The sequence below is a fragment of the Jaculus jaculus genome, chromosome X, assembly GCF_020740685.1.
Source record: "Jaculus jaculus isolate mJacJac1 chromosome X, mJacJac1.mat.Y.cur, whole genome shotgun sequence".
Lineage (NCBI taxonomy): Eukaryota > Metazoa > Chordata > Mammalia > Rodentia > Dipodidae > Jaculus > Jaculus jaculus.
Window position 1 is genome coordinate 134523735 of NC_059125.1, and position 18518 is coordinate 134542252.

At 42.1% G+C, this 18518-nt stretch overlaps 2 protein-coding genes across 3 annotated transcripts in view; one reads left to right on the forward strand and one right to left on the reverse strand.

The window, feature by feature from the left end:
- Window positions 1-18518, reverse strand: part of Arhgef6 (Rac/Cdc42 guanine nucleotide exchange factor 6) — a 164790-nt gene that overhangs the window by 87349 nt on the left and 58923 nt on the right. For both annotated transcript variants that reach the window (XM_045140179.1, XM_045140180.1), the window contains one exon: window positions 7921-7991. In XM_045140179.1, the coding sequence (XP_044996114.1) occupies window positions 7921-7991 (71 nt within the window). The remainder of the gene's footprint in view (window positions 1-7920; window positions 7992-18518) is intronic.
- Window positions 3279-3662, forward strand: LOC105943788 (glycoprotein hormone alpha-2-like). Its single transcript, XM_045140182.1, has one exon. The coding sequence runs from the start codon at window positions 3279-3281 to the stop codon at window positions 3660-3662; it is 384 nt and encodes a 127-aa protein (XP_044996117.1).

An 18518-nucleotide genomic window follows, 5' to 3' on the forward strand; every position in this document is an offset into this window, starting at 1 on the left:
CAATAGGTCCCAGGACTAAGGAAGATGATTCAGTTGGGAAAGCAAAAGTACTTGATTCCAGATCCCAGTGACACACACCTACAATCCCAGTGTTCAGTGGGTGGAGATAAGAAGATCCTCTGGGGCTGGATGGCTGACTTAGTCAATATGGTGAGAGGACAATCAAAATTTGCAGAGCATTCTCAGCTGCACTATGCCACTAAAGGAAAAAAGCTGATTTTTAGGCAGGCAGCCAGGGACAGAGGTCCAAGGGGAACATGGACACCACCTTGCCTGCCCTGGCAGAACTAGAACCTACATCTGATGCAGTCTTATCCAAAAGGACTGGTTCTTCCTCAGCTTAGCACACCTGGGTGGGTTGGCCCCTCTAGGGTCAGACCCTTGAGACCACCAGCCAATCAGGTCTCTCTCCCTTGCATACCTGAGCCCAGTGATGAAGCTCATGCTAATTGGATGCTTAAACCATAAATGGAACTGCCACATGTGGCACACTCTCTTGATCCCTTTTCTCCTGGTTTCTGGCTCTCCTGATCCTTGCTTTGCTAAGGTCTCCCCCAACAGGCTGGAAAGAGGGGGAAATTCTTCTTGTCTAGGCATTTTCCTGTCTTATTTTAGGTGCAGTCTCACTTGGCTACATTTATGATCTCTCTTTAAGGCCTGAGTCCTTTGCTATCCAATCTCATAGCTTTTGCTGACCCCCTATGTGATGGTGAATGGCTTGTGCTCTCATGCTGTGCTTCCCATGTGTCTATGCTTCTTCTGAATCTTTTGTGGTTTTTTGAGGTAGGGTCTCACTCTAGCCCAGGCTGACCTGGAATTCACTAAGTAGTCTCAGGCTGGCCTCAAACTCATAGTGATCCTCCTACCTTTGCCTCTCAAGTGCTGGGATTAAAGGCATGCGCCACCACGCCCAGCCTTCTGAATCTTTTGTCCTCACCTAAGATAAAGCTCTCAGAGTGTTTTGTTTTAAATTCTTTGCTAAATCAGATAAAGACCCAAAAGTTGGGGTTCACAGGACTGGAATCTCCTGCATAATTCCTCTATACACTCAAAACTCTTATATCACTGCCAGCTTTAGATACATGAGGCTCTGTCTCAAAAATAGACTTCCGGGGCTGGAGAGATGGCTTAGTGGTTAAGCACTTGCCTGTGAAGTCTAAGGACCCCAGTTCAAGGCTCGATTCTCCCAGACCCACGTTAGCCAGATGCACAAGGGGGCGCACACGTCTGGAGTTCAGTTGCAGTGGCTGGAAGCCCTGGCATGCCCATTTTCTCTCTCCCTCTCTATCTGCCTCTTTCTCTCTCTGTCACTCTCAAGTAAATAAATTAAAATGAACAAAAAAATTTTAAATAGACTTCCAGCTGGAGGGATGGCTTTGCAGTTAAGATGCTTGCCTGCAAAGCCAAAGGACCTCGGTTCAATTCCCCAGGACCCATGTAAGCCAGATGCACAAGGTGGTGCATGCATCTGCAGTTTGTTTATAATGGCTGGAAGCCCTGGTTCACCCATTCTCTCTCTCTCCTCCTCCTCCTCCTCTCAAAATAAATAAATAACAAAATTTTTAAAAACAGACTTCCAACAACAATCTCTTACTATCCATATGCATTTATATGTCCAACTGATCCCTACTAAATGATAAAACAATATCAAGCCAGGCACAGTGGTGCAAGTCTATACTACCCACACTCGGGAGGCAGAAATGGGAGAAATGACATGAGTTCAAGGCCAACCTGGGCTATGTAGTCAGTTCCAGGACAGCTTGGGCAAGAAAATTGAGACCTTGTCTCTAAATAAATAAATCAGGGGCTGGAGAAATAGCTTAGAGGCTAAGGTAATCACCTACAAAGCCTAAGGACCTAGGTTAGATTTCCCAGAACCCACATAAAATCAGATGCACAAAGCGGTGCATGCATTTGAAATTTGTTTGCAGTGGTGCCCATTCTCTCTCTCTCCTTGGAAATAAATACAATTTTTAAGCCAGGTGTGGTGGCACATGCCTTGAATACCAGAACTCAGGAGGCAGAAGTAGGATCACCATGAATTCAAGGCCACCCTGAGTCTACATAGTGAATTCCAGGTCAGCCTGGACTACAGTGAGACCCTACCTCAAAAAAAACAATAAATAAATAAGTTCAAGGTCCACCTCAAATATATAGTGAGCTTGAGGCCAACCTGAGATACATGTAATCTGATCTCAAACAACAGTAAGGAGGGCTAAAGATATAGCTTAGTAGTTAAGGCACTTGCTAAGTGTCAATGTCCTCTCTCCCTTTCCAGCTGGGGAAGGAGGAGAATTTTCTACTGACTTGAGTCTTTCAGTTACCCTCCTCCCCAGATCTTAATTTCCCCTACAATAAACCCCATAATTCATGATTTCTCCCTAAATAAAACTTATAATTCATGATTTACAAAATCAAACAAATATAAATATACATAAATAAATGGAGAAATCTTTGAAATACATCAACACTGGTTGGGCGTGGTGGCACACACCTTTAATCCCAGCACTCAGAAGACAGAGGTAGGAGGATCCCTGTGAGTTCGAGGCCAGCCTGAGATCACGTAGTAAATTCAAAGTCAGCCTGGGCTAGAGTGAGACCCTACCTGAAAAAAAAAAAATCCATACCAAAGGTCAACATTTTTTCAAACAGACATTATGATGAGTGGGAGTCAGATAGCTTTGTTAGGTAGTTTAGGGTGACTGGTCCCCAAAAGTAAAATAAGAACTGTTTTTAAGTCTGCCTTTTTGATCTCCACTTTATAAGAGATCAAGAGAAGGATTTCTCCTCTCCTTATCATTTGACTAAAGGAGTTACCTAGTTCTGTTTCCCCATAAACAACCTGAGCCTCCTAGGAGGAAGTTCTCCCTTCCTAGAATTTAAACTTCATCCTGGTATTGTGGTTGGTTAATCTCAGCCCCAAAACTGGGCTTCATGGCTAGCCTCTTCTTGTTCCAGCCCCTAGCCCAGACCAATCAGCCGTCATTATGGCTCACCTGAGTCTGCAGGTAAGGCCCACCACAGTAACTTTATAAGTAGCTTATCAGGTTGCAGTCTCTTTTTGCTGATTGCTCATCTCTCCTGAGCTTCCAGGTTCTGATAAGTGTCCCTGACTCCTATTCCCAAATGGGCTCTCTACCTCCTCCTGCCCTCCACTTAGTAGGAATTCTCTGTCATTTCTTCTCTTTCTTTCTCTTAATCTAATAAGGTCTCTAAACTTTATCCTCTGGTTTATGGATTTTAATTCTTTAAATTCATAAGATAAGAATCCATGGCCCATGGCGCCTGCCTCAGCTTTGCTCCTCTGCCTGCTGGTCTTGACCATCACTGAAGGTTGTGGTCAGGAGGCAGCCATCCCAGGCTGCCACTTGCACCCCTTCAATGTGACAGTGCGAAGCAACCCTCATGGCACTTGCCAGGGCTCCCATGTGCGACAGGCTTGCATAGGTCACTGTGAGTCTAGTGCCTTCCCTTCCCTGTACTCTGTGCTGGTGGCCAGCAGCTATAGACACAACATCACCTCTGTCTCTCAGTGCTGCACTATCAGCGGCCTGAAGAAGGTGAAGGTGTGGCTGCACTGTGTGGGGGACCGGCGTGGGGAACTTGAGATATTCATGGCCAAGGTTTGCCAGTGTGATATGTGTCGCCTCTCATGCTACTAGTCTCTAAGAGGAGTTCTGCCTGTGACTTAAATGAGGGGGTTGCTCCAGCTCAGACCTCTTACGAGTCTGTGATGGTCACTTGTGAAGAAAAGGTTCATGCCTCTCCCTTCTCCCTGCTGCACTTCCTCCTTTGTTCCTACCCTAAATAAAGCAAGCAGTGTTGGAAAAAAAAATAAAAGAATCCATGGTATCCTAAATTATTGGTATATTTGTATATTAACAAGGAACCTCAGTGGGTTACCAAAGACCTTCTATTTCTTTAAGTTGAAGATTTGATATATTATCTATAAAAATTTATATATATATATATATATATATATATAGAGAGAGAGAGAGAGAGAGAGAGAGAGAGAGAAAGAGAGATCCATATATGTAAACATATTCACATATAAATATATATGTTCAATATATTCTTCTGATCCAACAACTCAACTTCTGGGAATATACCCTATAGACTATATATTTTTATAAAGCTTTATAAATAAGTTTTCCCCCACAGAATCATTCCTAATAGCAAAGAACTAGAAACAATGATCATGTCTTCTGTGGTGGTTTCTATGTGAGATGCCCCCCATAGCCTCATGTATTTTGAATACTTTGTCCCCAGCTGGTGGCAACTTGGGAAGTGGATCCTTGTTGGAGGAAGTGTGTCTATGGGGGTGAACCTTGAGGTTTATTAGCCCAGCTTAACACTCAGCTCACTTAGACTACCTCCACCCAGAAATGTGATGCTCAGTTGTCTACTTTGCCATGTTTTTCCCCAGCCATGATGAAGCTACTACCCCTCTATACTGTAAGCTGACAGATGATTGGGCTTCTGCGTGAGAAGGAAAATACTTACTAGCAACTAACTAGTAAGTTAAAAAGGAGATATAAAGGGAAGAGAAAGAAAGGGAGGAGGGTACTTAATAGGTTGGTATTGTATATATGTAAGTACAATGATTGAGATGGGGAGGTAATATGATGGAGAATGGAATTTCAAAGGGGAAAGTGGGGGAAGGAAGGAGGGTATTACCATGGGATACTTTTTTATAATCATGGAAAGTGTTAATAAAAATTTAAAAATAAATAAATAAAAAATGAAAAAAGACTGTAAGCTGAAATAAACTCTTTCTTCCCATCAGCTGCTGTGGTCAGTAATTTGGCTCAGCAATGAGAAGATAATACAATATACTACAGTAGGGGGTAGGATAAACAAACTGCAGTACATCCAGGTTTTTCATATAATATATAGAGGATTTATATAAAGCCCAAAAGAACCACAGGGGTTACTCTGCCTTGCAGTGAAGCAGTTTAGAGGTGACACGGCGCTCAAAGAAAAGCGAGAAATGTAATGTCCTTGAGCCTGTCCTTGCAGTAAAGAGTTCCCTCACTAGATCTATTTGCCCTTAAACTCAACCTGAGTCCATCCTTAGAAAGGAGTTCATCCCTAATGGAATTTCAAAGGGGAAAGTGTGGGGGGTGGGGAGGGAGGGAATTACCATGGGATTTTTTTTTTATAATCATGGAAAATGCTAATAAAAAGTTTTAAAAAAAAAAGAAAGGAGTCCATCCCTAACATATATGTGTGTGTGTGTGTGTGTGTGTGTGTGTGTCCCTTCCTAGAAGATTAAGATTCTTTAGGCGCCATGCAGAAACCTGTCAGACTGATCCTTTCAGCCCTCCTCCAGAACCTAGAAAAGGCTCCAGTCTGGCTCTCTAGATGAGCTTCCCCATTTGCAGAATCCTACTCATGGGTATGAGCTCTGTCTTCCTTCTCTTTTTTTATTTACACTTATATTTATTTATTTGAGAGAGATAAAGAGAGAGAGAAAGGGTGTGCCAAGGCCTCCAGCCACTGCACACATATTCCAGATGCATGTGCCACCTTGTGCATCTGGCTTACATGGGTCCTGGGGAATCAAACCTGGGTCCTCTGGCTTTGCAGGCAAGTACCTTAACTGCTAAGCCATCCTTCAGCCTTTCCTTCTCTTAAATTTGACTTATCTAATAAAACCTCTAAACTTCACCCTCTAGTCTGTGGGTTTCAGTTCTTTTAATTCATAAGAATCTGTGGGCTACTGACTGAGTGTGCTTTGTGTGACCATTGAGTTTCCCTGGACCCCAGTTCCTGCCTTATTGCTCATCCAGAGCTTTCTGGCTCCATCACTCTCAAAAGACACTCTAAAATTCACATATCATTGGGGACAGAACCCAGATTCCTATGTGTGTGAAACAACTGCTCTACTGAGCTATCGCAATTCAGATGCCAACATTTTTTTTTTTGCTTTGTCTATGTATAATATATTTGACGTGGTTTGTGTATGTGTGATGTATGTACATGTGTGTGCAGATGCATGTGACCCTTGCACACATATGTAGAGCCAGAGGAGAGCATCAGGTGTCTTCCTCTATTTCTCATCTTCATGTTTTCTTGAAATAGTCTCTCACTGAACCCAGAGCTGCTGTTTTTGGTCAAACTGGTTGACCAGCAAGCCCCGTGATTATTCTATGTGCACTCTGGACTAAGTTTACAGATGTGTGTGGCCATGGTCACCTTCCAACAACATTTTGAATAAAATTAAATTAGTAAAATCGGAAAACATAGAGATATCTAAAGAGTGATGGTATGCTACAGACCCACAAGGAGAAACTTTGGCAACACATTCATCTGTCATTTGGCTGTGTCCTGTCGTTAAAAGCTAAATCAGTAGAAATCATCTGGAAGCTAGCAGTTATCAGGATTGAAGCAAGAGGGGAATCCTAGCTCTGTTGAGTCATACATTTTAGTCTAGAAAATTTAAAAGTAAAATGTTGACAAAACAGTTCTCCAATGTTGACCAAGTATCTATGAAGTCCCCTTTTGATTTTTTTCACCTACTGCTTATGTCACCATTATGGAAGAAATTCAATGAAGGGTGAAATTCAATCTTTTGAAACCAAATGGCATTCACATACCTGTATGGAGATGATTAAAAACTCCTTATCCATGTACAAAATGAAATGAGCATGCTGTGCAAATACACATAGAACACTGGGTAAAAACAGAAGCTGCATTTCAGCAGAGGTTGGGGTAGATCATAAGGCTACTAGACAGGGCAACTTAGAGGAAATGATGACTTGACCTTTTCATTAGTGACTGGGCCAAGTCTGGAAAGGAGACATGAAGGAAAGCAGAGAGTAGATTAAAGAGAATGATGTGATTCCTTTTTTTCAAACAGGAACTTATTTTGAATATTACACATGCCCTATTTATAGCTAATATAGTCTGACATCTTTGTGTTCAAGCCAGAGCCATTACATTCCTCCCTCTGTGCTGAAGGGCAGTCTTTCTTTTGGGATCTCTTCAAAAAGTAGAGCTAATAATACCCCTGTGGAAGTAACAGATTGATTCTAATGTAAAATTACAGAACACAATCACTTAAAAGTTATTGCAGCCGGGCATGGTGGCACACACTTTTGTTTTTGTTTTTGTTTTTTTCGAGGTAGGGTCTCATTCTAGCCCAAACTGACCTGGAATTCACTATGGAGTCTCAGGGTGGCCTCGAACTCACAGCAATCCTACTACCTCTGCCTTCCGAGTGCTAGGATTAAAGGCGTGCACCACCACGCCCAGCGGCACACACTTTTAATTCCAGCACTTGGGAGGCAGAGGTAGGAGGATCACTGTGAGTTCAAGTCCATCCTGAGACTCCACAGTGAATTCCAGGTCAGCCTGGGCTACAGCGAGAACCTGCCTTAGGAAAAAAAAAAGTTACTGCATTACAGAAACTTGGGAATTCATCTTTTAAATATGTGCTAAGGCTATGTGTAACTGCTAGATTTCACCATACTATGTACCATATTATCCATTTTCCCTTTCTCCTCTTTGGTAGGCCTTGCTCTGAATCTTTATTCTACCTTTGAATTTGTCAGTACAGTGGATATAAAACTTCCAGATATCTGTAGCTAGGCGTGGTGGCACACGCCTTTAATCCCAGCACTAGGGAGGCAGAGGTAGGAGAATCGCAGTGCGAGGCCGCCCTGAGACTACATAGTGAATTCCAGGTCAGCCTGGGCCAGAGTGAGACCCTACCTCAAAAAAAAAAAAAAAAAAAAAAAACCATAAGAACTCCACAAGTAGAAGAGCACCAATATAATGCAAATGGACTTGGAACCTTGCAATGTAACTTTACCCTGGTTTTCCCCTTTATGTCACCTTAACACATGAATGGTTTGATCATTTAATCATTTCCATATAGAGTCAAAAGAAAATGTTGTTAGTCAGCTGAACACTCACCACAGTGTAATAATTCTTGGTAAGCGGAGCAGTGTCAAATCCTTTGACAGCTTTGGGAGACAGAGGCCTCTCTGTGAAAAAAAAAATATATATATATTATGTTAATATGATAAAAAAAAAAACAACCCTATGGACAACTACAAACTATGATTCCAAGAGTAAGGATCAAGGGAAAGGTACATTCCTGAATAAGTGAAAGTACAACTTAACTATAGACTGTCAGTCAAAGTTAGATCTTCTTGTTCAGAAGGGAGGACTAGCCAGCATGGTGATAGAGCTAATTCATGGCACAGCCAGGGCAAGAGCTTCTCTCCTAGCTTGATCTTCTTTACCCTAGTCTGCCTTTTCATGTAATGTATTCAAAACAGATAAGCAATACCAATACTAATCAAATATGTACTTGTAACTTGCAAATTACTATACAAACAGAATAGAATACAACCAGTACCAGCCATGACATTTTTGTTACTGTTTACTGTGGTTATAAGAATATAATTAAACTCTAATTCACTGAATACTACTAGAAAATTCTTCTCTCTTTTATTTGTCATTTTAATATTATTGTATTGGGTTATAAAATACTACTTGTCTTTTACAAACACTCATAATACACATACCCTGTGCATACACTTTCTTTTCCTATAAAAGTACAATTCTCTTATTACAACATTGTTGCATTAATATTTCCCACTCAAACTTAAAGTTTTTTGTTTGTTTGTTTTTTGTGGTAGGGTCTCACTCTAGCCTAGGCTGACCTGGAATTCACTATGTAGTCTCAAACTCAGGGCAATCCTCCTACCTCTGCCTCCCCAAGTACTGGGATTAAAGGTGTGTGCCACCATGCCCTACTTCAACCCTGAGTTTTAACTGTTAATATACTAAAATATCTATAGTATTTATTTGATACTGCATAGCATTTAAACAGTTTCTTTGGGGCTGGTGAGATGACTCAACAATTAAGGGTGCTTGCCTTCAGAGCCTAAAGAGCCAGGTCCAATTCCCCAGTACCCACGAAAAGCCAAATGCATAAAGTGGCAATAAATAAAAATATAAACAAGTCAGGCATGGTGGAGCATGCCTTTAATCCCAGCACTTGGGAGACAGAGGTGTAAGGATCACTGTGAGTTCAAGGCTACCTTGAGACTACATAGTGAATTCTAGGTCAGCCTGAGGTACAATGAGACCCTACCTTGGAAAAACAAAATGTATATATATGTATGCATTTTCTTTGATCTTTATAATCACACTAATGGGTAGAGATGGTCTCATTTTACAGAGGAGGCCATTAAGGTTCAGGGATGTGAAGTCCCTTGCCTACAGTCATGTAGAAAGGGAAGGACAAAGCCAATACAGGTGAGGTGTTTCTTTTTATTTGTGTGTGTGTCACATGTGTGAGTATGTGAGTGTGGGCTTGTCATGCCATGGTACACATTTCAAGTCAGAAGACAGCTTTTGAGTGTCTGTCCACTCCTCCCACCTCATTTTGATACAGGGTCTCTCTCTCTTCTGTCTCTTCTCTCTCACTGTTATTGACTGCTGAGCTTACTTCAAGCTTCCTGGAAATGCTGTCATCTCCACCTCTCATCTTGCCAAGATTACAGAAACCTGCCACAGCTTCTGACTTTTTACATGAGATCTGGGGTTCGAACTTGGGTCCTCGGGCTTCAATGGTGAGACTTCATTCACTGATCCATCTCGCCTGCCTTGAAGCTAAGGTATGTCTTGACAAGAGCTTGTATGCCTAACAAATATGACTCCCAGAGATAATGCTGCTGAAGGTTTTGTTTGATAGCCATGGGCTGCCATGGGAATTTAGGACAGCCATCAGTTTGATATTAGATCACCAGAGAAGGTACTTGATCTGTCCCTGGAGGGCGGTTAGAATTCAGACAGGCAAAGGACTTCTAGGTAAGGGGGATTCCAGAAGCACAGCCACAGACATGGCCATGTTCAAGGCTGTTCTGTACCCATTACAGTCAATCTTCTAGCTCGACCAGGCTGAAAAGCAACAGTGGAGGCCAGCTCTGCCTCTCCAGGAATGAGAAGTAGTTATGGCCATTTTCTGAAAGCCTTATGCCACTTCAGGATCTACCTCAGCTGAGGATCTATATGACAAAGCTAGGACCCAAACCCAAGCATTAAATTTCATGCCTGGTGTTCTTTCAAGGCTACCATAATGTTGCACTCTTAAACAAAATCAAAATTGGCCCAGCACTTGGGGAGTTGAGGCAAGAGGATTACAGTTTGAGGCCTACCAGTGCTACATAGCAAGAACCTGATGGAAGAAAAAAAGAAGATAAAAAGAGAAAATGTGAGGGAAGGGGGGAAGTAACAAATAGTAATAAGGCTAAAAAGGAGTAGTGAAGGCCAATTTTAGAGAGGGGAGGGGAGGGGAGGGGAGGGGAGGGGAGGGGAGGGGAGGGGAGGGGAGGGGAGGGGAGGGGAGGGGAGGGGAGGGGAGGGGAGGGGAGGGGAGGGGAGGGGAGGGGAGGGGAGGGGAGGGGAGGGGAGGGGAGGGGAGGGGAGGGGAGGGGAGGGGAGGGGAGGGGAGGGGAGGGGAGGGGAGGGGAGGGGAGGGGAGGGGAGGGGAGGGGAGGGGAGGGGAGGGGAGGGAAGGGAAGGGAAGGGAAGGGAAGGGGAGGGAAGGGAAGGGAGGGAAGGGAAGGGAAGGGAAGGGAAGGGAAGGGAAGGGAAGGGAAGGGAAGGGAAGGGAAGGGAAGGGAAGGGAAGGGAAGGGAAGGAAAGGAAAGGAAAGGAAAGGAAAGGAAAGGAAAGGAAAGGAAAGGAAAGGAAAGGAAAGGAAAGGAAAGGAAAGGAAAGGAAAGGAAAGGAAAGGAAAGGAAAGGAAAGGAAAGGAAAGGAAAGGAGAAAGGAACAAAATCAGCCAATACCTAATTTGTTTTTATTCTACAATCTATAATAGATTATTTTAATACTTATTTTTATTTTTATTTTTATTTATTTATTTGCAAGCAGAGAGAGAGAGAGAGAGAGAAGACAGACAGACAGAGAGAGAATGGGCATTTGCCTGCAAAGCTAAAGGACCCAAGTTTGATTCCCTAGGACCCATGTAAGGTAAATGCCTTAACCGCTAAGCCATCTCTCCAGCCCTATAATAGTTTTAATTAGAACTTAAATTGTCTGTGAAATTTTTTTAACTTTATTAAAGTGAAACTTTTGAGTCAGGTGTGCCAGTTCAGTGTCTGTAATCACAGTACTAAGGAAACTGAAGCAGGAGGATCTTCAAGAGTTTGGGCTGGCCTCAGATATACAGTGAGTTCCTGGCCACTTGAACTACATAGCAAGACTGTCTCAAAACCAAATACACATCAGGGCTGGTGAGATAGGTTAGTGGATAAAGTGCTCACCACTTAAGCCAGAGTACCCAAGTTCATTCTCCAGAACCCACATAAAAAACTGGAAGAAATGGCTGGCTTCTTGAGGTCCAGCATGCTGATGGTGAGATGAAGGATGGACATGGAGACTTCCCCAGAAGCTGGTGGCAGTGGAGCAAAGTGCAGCACCTCAACTAAAGTGGACAGGTAGGTAAGGATCAGCCTGAAAGCTGTCCTCAGACCTCCATACGCACACTATGGCACTATGGCCTGTATTCACTCACACGGCATGCACATGTGCACTCACACATGAAAAAATTAAAAACATAAAAAATAATAATACCAGCAAGATATGGTCACCTTCTAGTAGCAAGGCCAAGAGGAAGGGCAAACAGTAATGGAGTACCTGCTGAGACAGAAGAGAGCAGGAAAGGCCACAGAAATGCAGAGGGCAATAGAAACAATGTTAACTACGTAAAACAGAATGCAAGGGAAATACAAATTGAAAAGTCATGCCAGTCTTAGAGATTACTGGACGACTGAACAGAATGCTAACAGGCTAGTGCTTTGAAAATACCAATAAAATTGTCAAACCTTTAGCAAGACTGAGAAAGAAAGAAGACACAGATGAAAATGACAGGAACGAAATGGATGATACTACTTCAGACCCAGGAAGTAGAAAAAGGAAAATAAGGAGTACTTCTATTTTATTTTAGTTTTTGTTCTGCTCTTTTTATTTAAGACAAGGTCTCGTGTATCCCAGGCTGACCTTGAGCTCGTTATGCAGCTGAGAGTGACTTTTGGATGTTCACCCTCCTGCCTTCAGATCACAGACTTGCATCACCATGCCTGGCTGAAAAACAGGGAATAATACTGTGGAGACTTGTATATAACTAAATGTGACAATTACATGTGAAAAAAAAAAAAACTCGGGAAACAAAAACTACAACTAACCCATGATGAAAGAAGTCATTTGAATAAAACTAGCTATAAGGAAAATTTATTCTTTGGATAAAGAAATCTCTAGGCCCATGCAAATTCCATGCAATCTCTTGTTGAAAATAAAAGAGGGGCTGGAGAGATGGCTTAGTGGTTAAGCGCTCACCTGTGAAGCCTAAGGACCCCGGTTCGAGGCTCGGTTCCCCAGGACCCACGTTAGCCAGATGCACAAGGGGGCGCACGCGTCTGGAGTTCGTTTGCAGAGGCTGGAAGCCCTGGCGCGCCCATTCTCTCTCTCTCTCCCTCTATCTGTCTTTTTCTCTGTGTCTGTCTCTCTCAAATAAATAATTAAAAAAACTTAAAAAAAAGAAAAGAAAAGAGGAGGGCTATAGAGATGGCCGGATCAATAAAGTTCTTACCACACAAGCATGAAGACCTCAGTGCAGATCTCCAGTAAGATGCTGGGCCTGGTTGTGTGCACCTGTAATCCTAGAACTGGGGGGAGGTCAAAGACAAGGTGATACCTGGGGCTCACTGGCCAGCTAGTGTAGCGTAAACAATGAGCTTTCTAAGCCTTGTCAAAAATGAGATACACACTGTTCCTAAGGATGCCACCAAGGTTGTCCTCTGACCTACACATACACAAGCCCACCTGTATGCACATACAAACACATATTTTAAAAAGCAAAAGACAAAGCTGGGCGTGGTGGCACATGCCTTTAATCCCAGCACTTGGGTAGGAGGATTGCCATGAGTTCAAGGCCACCCTGAGATGACAGAGTTAATTCCAGGTCAGCCTGGACCAGAGTGAGACCCTACCTTGAAAAAACAAAAAAAACAAAAAAAAAAAGTCACTTTCTAACTCATGTCATGAGATGTCTCACAAGTAGATACAAAAAAAACTTTAACAATTTATTAGCAAACAAAATCCAGTAGTATTTTAAGAGAATGGCATAATACAGGATTTTTTTTTCTTTTTTTTTTTTGGTTTTTCGAGGTAGGGTCTCACTCTAGCTCAGGCTGACCTGGAATTCACTATGGAGACTCAGGGTGACCTCAAACTTGCAGTGATCCTTCTACCTCTGCCTCTGCCTCCCAGTTCTGGGATTAAAAGTGTGCACCACCACGCTCGGCTCCAGGATTTATTTTTAGGAAAACAAGGTTGTTAAGATATTCAAAATTCAATCGTTGTAGCCCATGATCTCTCTTTTCTAATTTCTTTTGTCTTGTGATCTATAGTCTAAAAAGGAAAATCACATAATATCTTCCAATCTATAAAGCAACAGTTCAGGTGACAAAACTCAACACCCACTCAAGAAATAAATAACAAAAATAAGAAGAATAAAGAGGAAATTGTTCAACTCAATAAACAGCATTTCCAAGAAGACTGTCAGCAGCATCTGCCACAACGGTGAAAGACTTAAAGCTGGACGCTCTCCCCTCGCATCAGGACCAACACACAGATGTCTGCCCTCATCTCAATCATGCAGCACATGCCAAAATTCGGGCTGTCTCCATAGGCTTGCTCTAGAATACAGAGCTCAACACAAGGACCAGGAGGACCATGATCTGGAGGAACAAACTTGGAGAGTCTAAAAATTACATATCCCTTATAAATGGCTGGCTTTGTGAAAAAATTCAACAGGGGGACACAAAGAAAATCATCAGCACGGGTCTCTAGTAGTTAGCCATGATCATTCAGTATTGCAGAAACCTGTGTTGTTTTGTGACCTCAATGCCATCGTCTGGTCTTTGTTTTTCCTTTGCTCCCCACCTCCACCCCTGCCACCAATTCTCACTGTGATGTTCTCTCTGAAATCCATACTCAGTAACATTCAGAAAAGAAGTATATATGTGGAGGTTGAGAGGGGTAGCTCAAAGTGACCTGGAAGGGCCAGAAAATTGCAAGACTTTTTAGTAGAGTTTCTAAGGCAAAGAAAGTATTGGCCAATTCCAATCAATCTGTGACAAAGAATCCATCAATATAAAGAAAATATTGCCGGGCGTGGTGGCGCACGCCTTTAATCCCAGCATTTGGGAGGCAGAGGTAGGAGGATTGCAGTGAGTTCAAGGCCACCCTGAGACTACAGAGTTAATTCCAGGTCAGCCAGGACCAGAGTGAGACCCTACCTCGAAAAACCAAAAAATAAAAAATAATAAAGGGTGGAGAAAGGAAGGGAGGAGGATACTTAATAGGTTGATATTGTATATATGTAATTACAATGATTGTAATGGGGAGGTAATATGATGGAGAATGGAATTTCAAATGGGAAAGTGTGGGGGTGGGGAGGGAGCGAATTACCATGGGATATATTTTATAATCATGGAAAATGTTAATAAAAATAAAAAAAAGAAAATATCAAGGCTTGAGAGATGGCTCAGTAAGTAGGTAAAGTGGTTACCAGGCAAGCATGAAGACCTGAGTTCAGACCCAGTATAATTATAATTCTGGCATGAGGGATGGAGAGATGAGGACTTTCTGAGGGTCACAGGCTAGCTAGACTAGCCAAATCAGTGAGCTCTAGGTTGAGGGAGAGAACAGGCCTCAATGAAGGTGATTAAATAAGATGCCTGATGTCAACCTCTGGCCTCCACATGCAGGCACACACACAGGCATGCACATCTGCACACACATATATACCCATACACATACATAAGCCAAAAGAAAAGAAAACCATACACACCACTTGGTGCAGCATCTCACTCCTATAACCTGAACACTCAAGAGGCTGAGGTAACATGATTTCCATTAAGTTCAAAGTCAGCCTATGGTACAAAGTGAGTTCTGGGTTAGCCTGGTCTAGCTACAGTGAGATTCTACCTTAAAAATGGTGGCACACATTTTTAATCCCAGTACTCAGGAGGCAGAGGTAGGAGGATCGCCATGAGTTCGAGGCCACCCTGAGGCTACATAGTGAAATCCAGGTCAGCCTGGGCTAGAGTGAGACCCTACCTTGAAAAAATGAAAAACAACAAGAGAGACGAAAGAGGAAAAAAGACTGGGAAGATGGCTTAGTGGTTAAGGTGCTTGCCTATGAAGCCTAAGAACCCAAGTTTGATTCCCTAGCACCCATGTAAGCCAGATGCACAAGCTGGCACATGCATCTGGTGTGCATTTGCAGTGGCTGAAGGCCCTGGTGCACCCATTCTCTTTCTCTCAATAAACAAATAAATAAATTTTTAAAATATTTTTTAAATAAAGACAAAGCTCAAATATATAATGGATTTTTTGGCATAAAATCATAAGCATCACTAGCATTACACATATGCACAGACCAGAAACCATCCTGACCCACCTTCAATAAACTTTTAATTGTTTCTACTTTTTTGTTCATGTCTAGATTGCTATTGCCTGTTTCTGAAGACAAAAAGAAAGCTAATGACAGTTCTGGACATGAAGCATCTATGTGATACACCCAGGGGATTAAAACAGAAAGTCTAAATATAAAACTCAATGCTAGCTTTGGTTTGAATGATCAGGAACAGTGGTTTCTTAATTGGCCTTAATACAAATTTAATTAACCATGCGCCTAATAATCCCCTCAATTACTATCTGTATTTGCCTGCTAATAAGACATTACAGAAGGATTTAAGGACTCTTAACAGAGTCCATTGGGGAAAAAATGGAATTTATTTGAAATATCTTTTCCAGCCTCACTTATCCCAATGTTTTCTTAGCATGGAAATTTTACCAGGTTTCCCCATTTTGGTTTTTTAAAAAAACATTTTATTTTATTTACTTGTTGGGGGGCAGGTAGAGAAAGAGAGAATGGGAGAACCAGGGCCTCCAGCAACTGCAAAAGAACTCCAAATACTTGTCCCCCCCCTTGTGCATCTGGTTTATATGGGTACTGGGGAACCAAACCTGGCTCCTTAGGCTTCACAAGCAAGCACCTTAACTGCTAAGCCATCTCTCCAGCCTCTCCCCCATGTTGTGTTTTTCCTCCTTCCTCTCTCCCTCCCTCCATTTTTTCCTTCCTTACATCCATTATTTCCTTTCTTGAGATAGGGTCTTACTATATAGATCCCAGATGGCCTCCAACTCTGAGATTCTCTTTCCTCAGCTTCCTAAATGCTGAGATTAAAAATGCAAGCCAACATAGAAAAAGATGAATGCCAAATCCTCATAAAAGTTTAGCTTTTCAAGTAACAGAACAAAGACAAAAATGAAGAGGTCACGCATGTTGATGCACACCTGTAATCCTAGCACTTGAGAGGCAGAGGCAAGAAGCTCACTGCAAGTACGAGGCCAGCCTGATCAGCATAGTCAGTTGCAGACCAGCCAGGAATACATAATGAGATATTGTCTCAGAAAAACAATGGAAAAGAGATATAGCTTACTGTGGTATAAGTACTTTGCAAAAATTACTTTGGTGTATAGATAACATTATGTTACAGGCTTCCACTAATTTTTAAGAGAACTGAAAATTTAACAGATGACTAATTTTTTTATTTATAATGTATTTGTTTCAAATGAAATAAAAGAGCAAAACCATTTAACATATCTTTTTTGTTTATAAAATGACTAAGTTACCAATATATGCATTTTTATGAAGTAAAATCTTTGAAAAAAATTTTGCTCAAAATAGGTTTATTTTTCTCATGTAATAAGAAATCCAGCTTCTGGCAAGCAAAGCTGGTCTCTATATCTTCTTTTTTTATTCTATTTATTCATTTGAGAGAGTGAGAAAAAGGATGATATATAGACAGAATAGGTGTATCAGGGCCTCCAGCTACTGCAAAGGAACTCCAGATGCATGAGCCATCTTGTGCATCTGGCTTACATGGGTCCTGGGGAATCGAACCTGGGTCCTTAGGCTTTGCAGACAACCGCCTTAAACTGAAAAGCCATCTCTCCAGCCATGGTCACCCTAACTTCTTTTTTTTTTATTTTTTTTGTTTATTTATTTATTTGAGAGCGACAGAGAGAGAGAGAGAGAGAGAGAGAGAATGGGCGCGCCAGAGCTTCCAGTCTCTATAAATGAACTCCAGATGCGTGAGTCCCCTTGTGCATCTGGCTAACGTGGGTCCTGGGGAATTGAGCCTTGAACCAGGGTCCTTAGGCTTCACAGGCAAATGCTTAACTGCTAAGCCATCTCTCCAGCCCATCGGCCTAACTTCTTAATATCATCATTGTTCAAGTACTATCATCCTTATCTTTATCTTTAATCTGGAGAGTGTGTGTGTTATACTCAAATATTCTATCTCTTGATATGCCACTCCCTAATGGAAAATTTACCCAATCACGGAAATGTTCTTGTCAATGACAAACTCAAGGGTAGGAAACATACCTAGCCCTCCTAGGTTGTAGCACCAAATAAGGGGATGGTTATATGGTTCTGGTCTTACTTTATTTTTCTTTGGTACATTGCAAAAGTATACTTAGTGTCAGATTTAATTGTCCCCAAGGCTAGGTATATGAACTTATCAGAATTAATGACTATTTAAATGACCACAATGCCATACCATTTATCCAAAAGAAAGTAGACAGAGATCAGTTCTGTGGTTCCATTCCTCATTCAACCTCATAAATAGTCCTAGAGATACATGAGTGTGGGACTTAAAACTCTAAACTGGAGGTTTTGATAAAATACACATTTCTTCTAAGTTTTGACGTGAATGTAAAATGTTCCTCCATAGGCTCATGTGATTGAATACTTTATAGGTCCCAGCTGGTGACACTGTCTGGGAAGGTTAAGGAACCTTTAGAAGGTAGAGCCATGATGGAGGAGATGGTTCACTGGGACAGGCCTTGAGTAATTTGGGGGGGGGGAATGTTTCTTGCGAATGTGTCTGGGAGGAGTGTGCAAATGAATTCCATATGCATGTGTCACTTCGCATTGGGCTTTACATGAGTGCTAGGGAATTGAACCTGTACTGAAAGACTTTGCAAACAATTACCTTTAATCCATGAGCCATCTCTCCAACCTGGCCTTGAGGTTTTGAAACCTGGCCCTACATGTTATTCACCCTCTGTTTTCTGCCTACTAATGTGACCGTCTCCATTGCTGCTCCTACCTGTATGCTTTCCCCATCATGAAGATTTCCCTCACAACTACAAGCCAAATTATCTTTTTCTTCTGGCAACGTATTTTGTTCACAGTGACAAGAAAGTAATTGATACATGATAGAAATCATTTTTTTCACATCCCTGAAGACAAATCTTTCCTATGCTTACACACCAGCACAGAGTTCATGGAAAGGAGTTTCTTTTCAGTTGTTTTTTTGAGGTAGGGTCTTGCTCTAGCCCAGACTGACCTAGAATTTCCTATGTAGTCTCAGGGTGGCCTTGAACTCCCAGCAATCCTCCTACCTCTGCCTCCC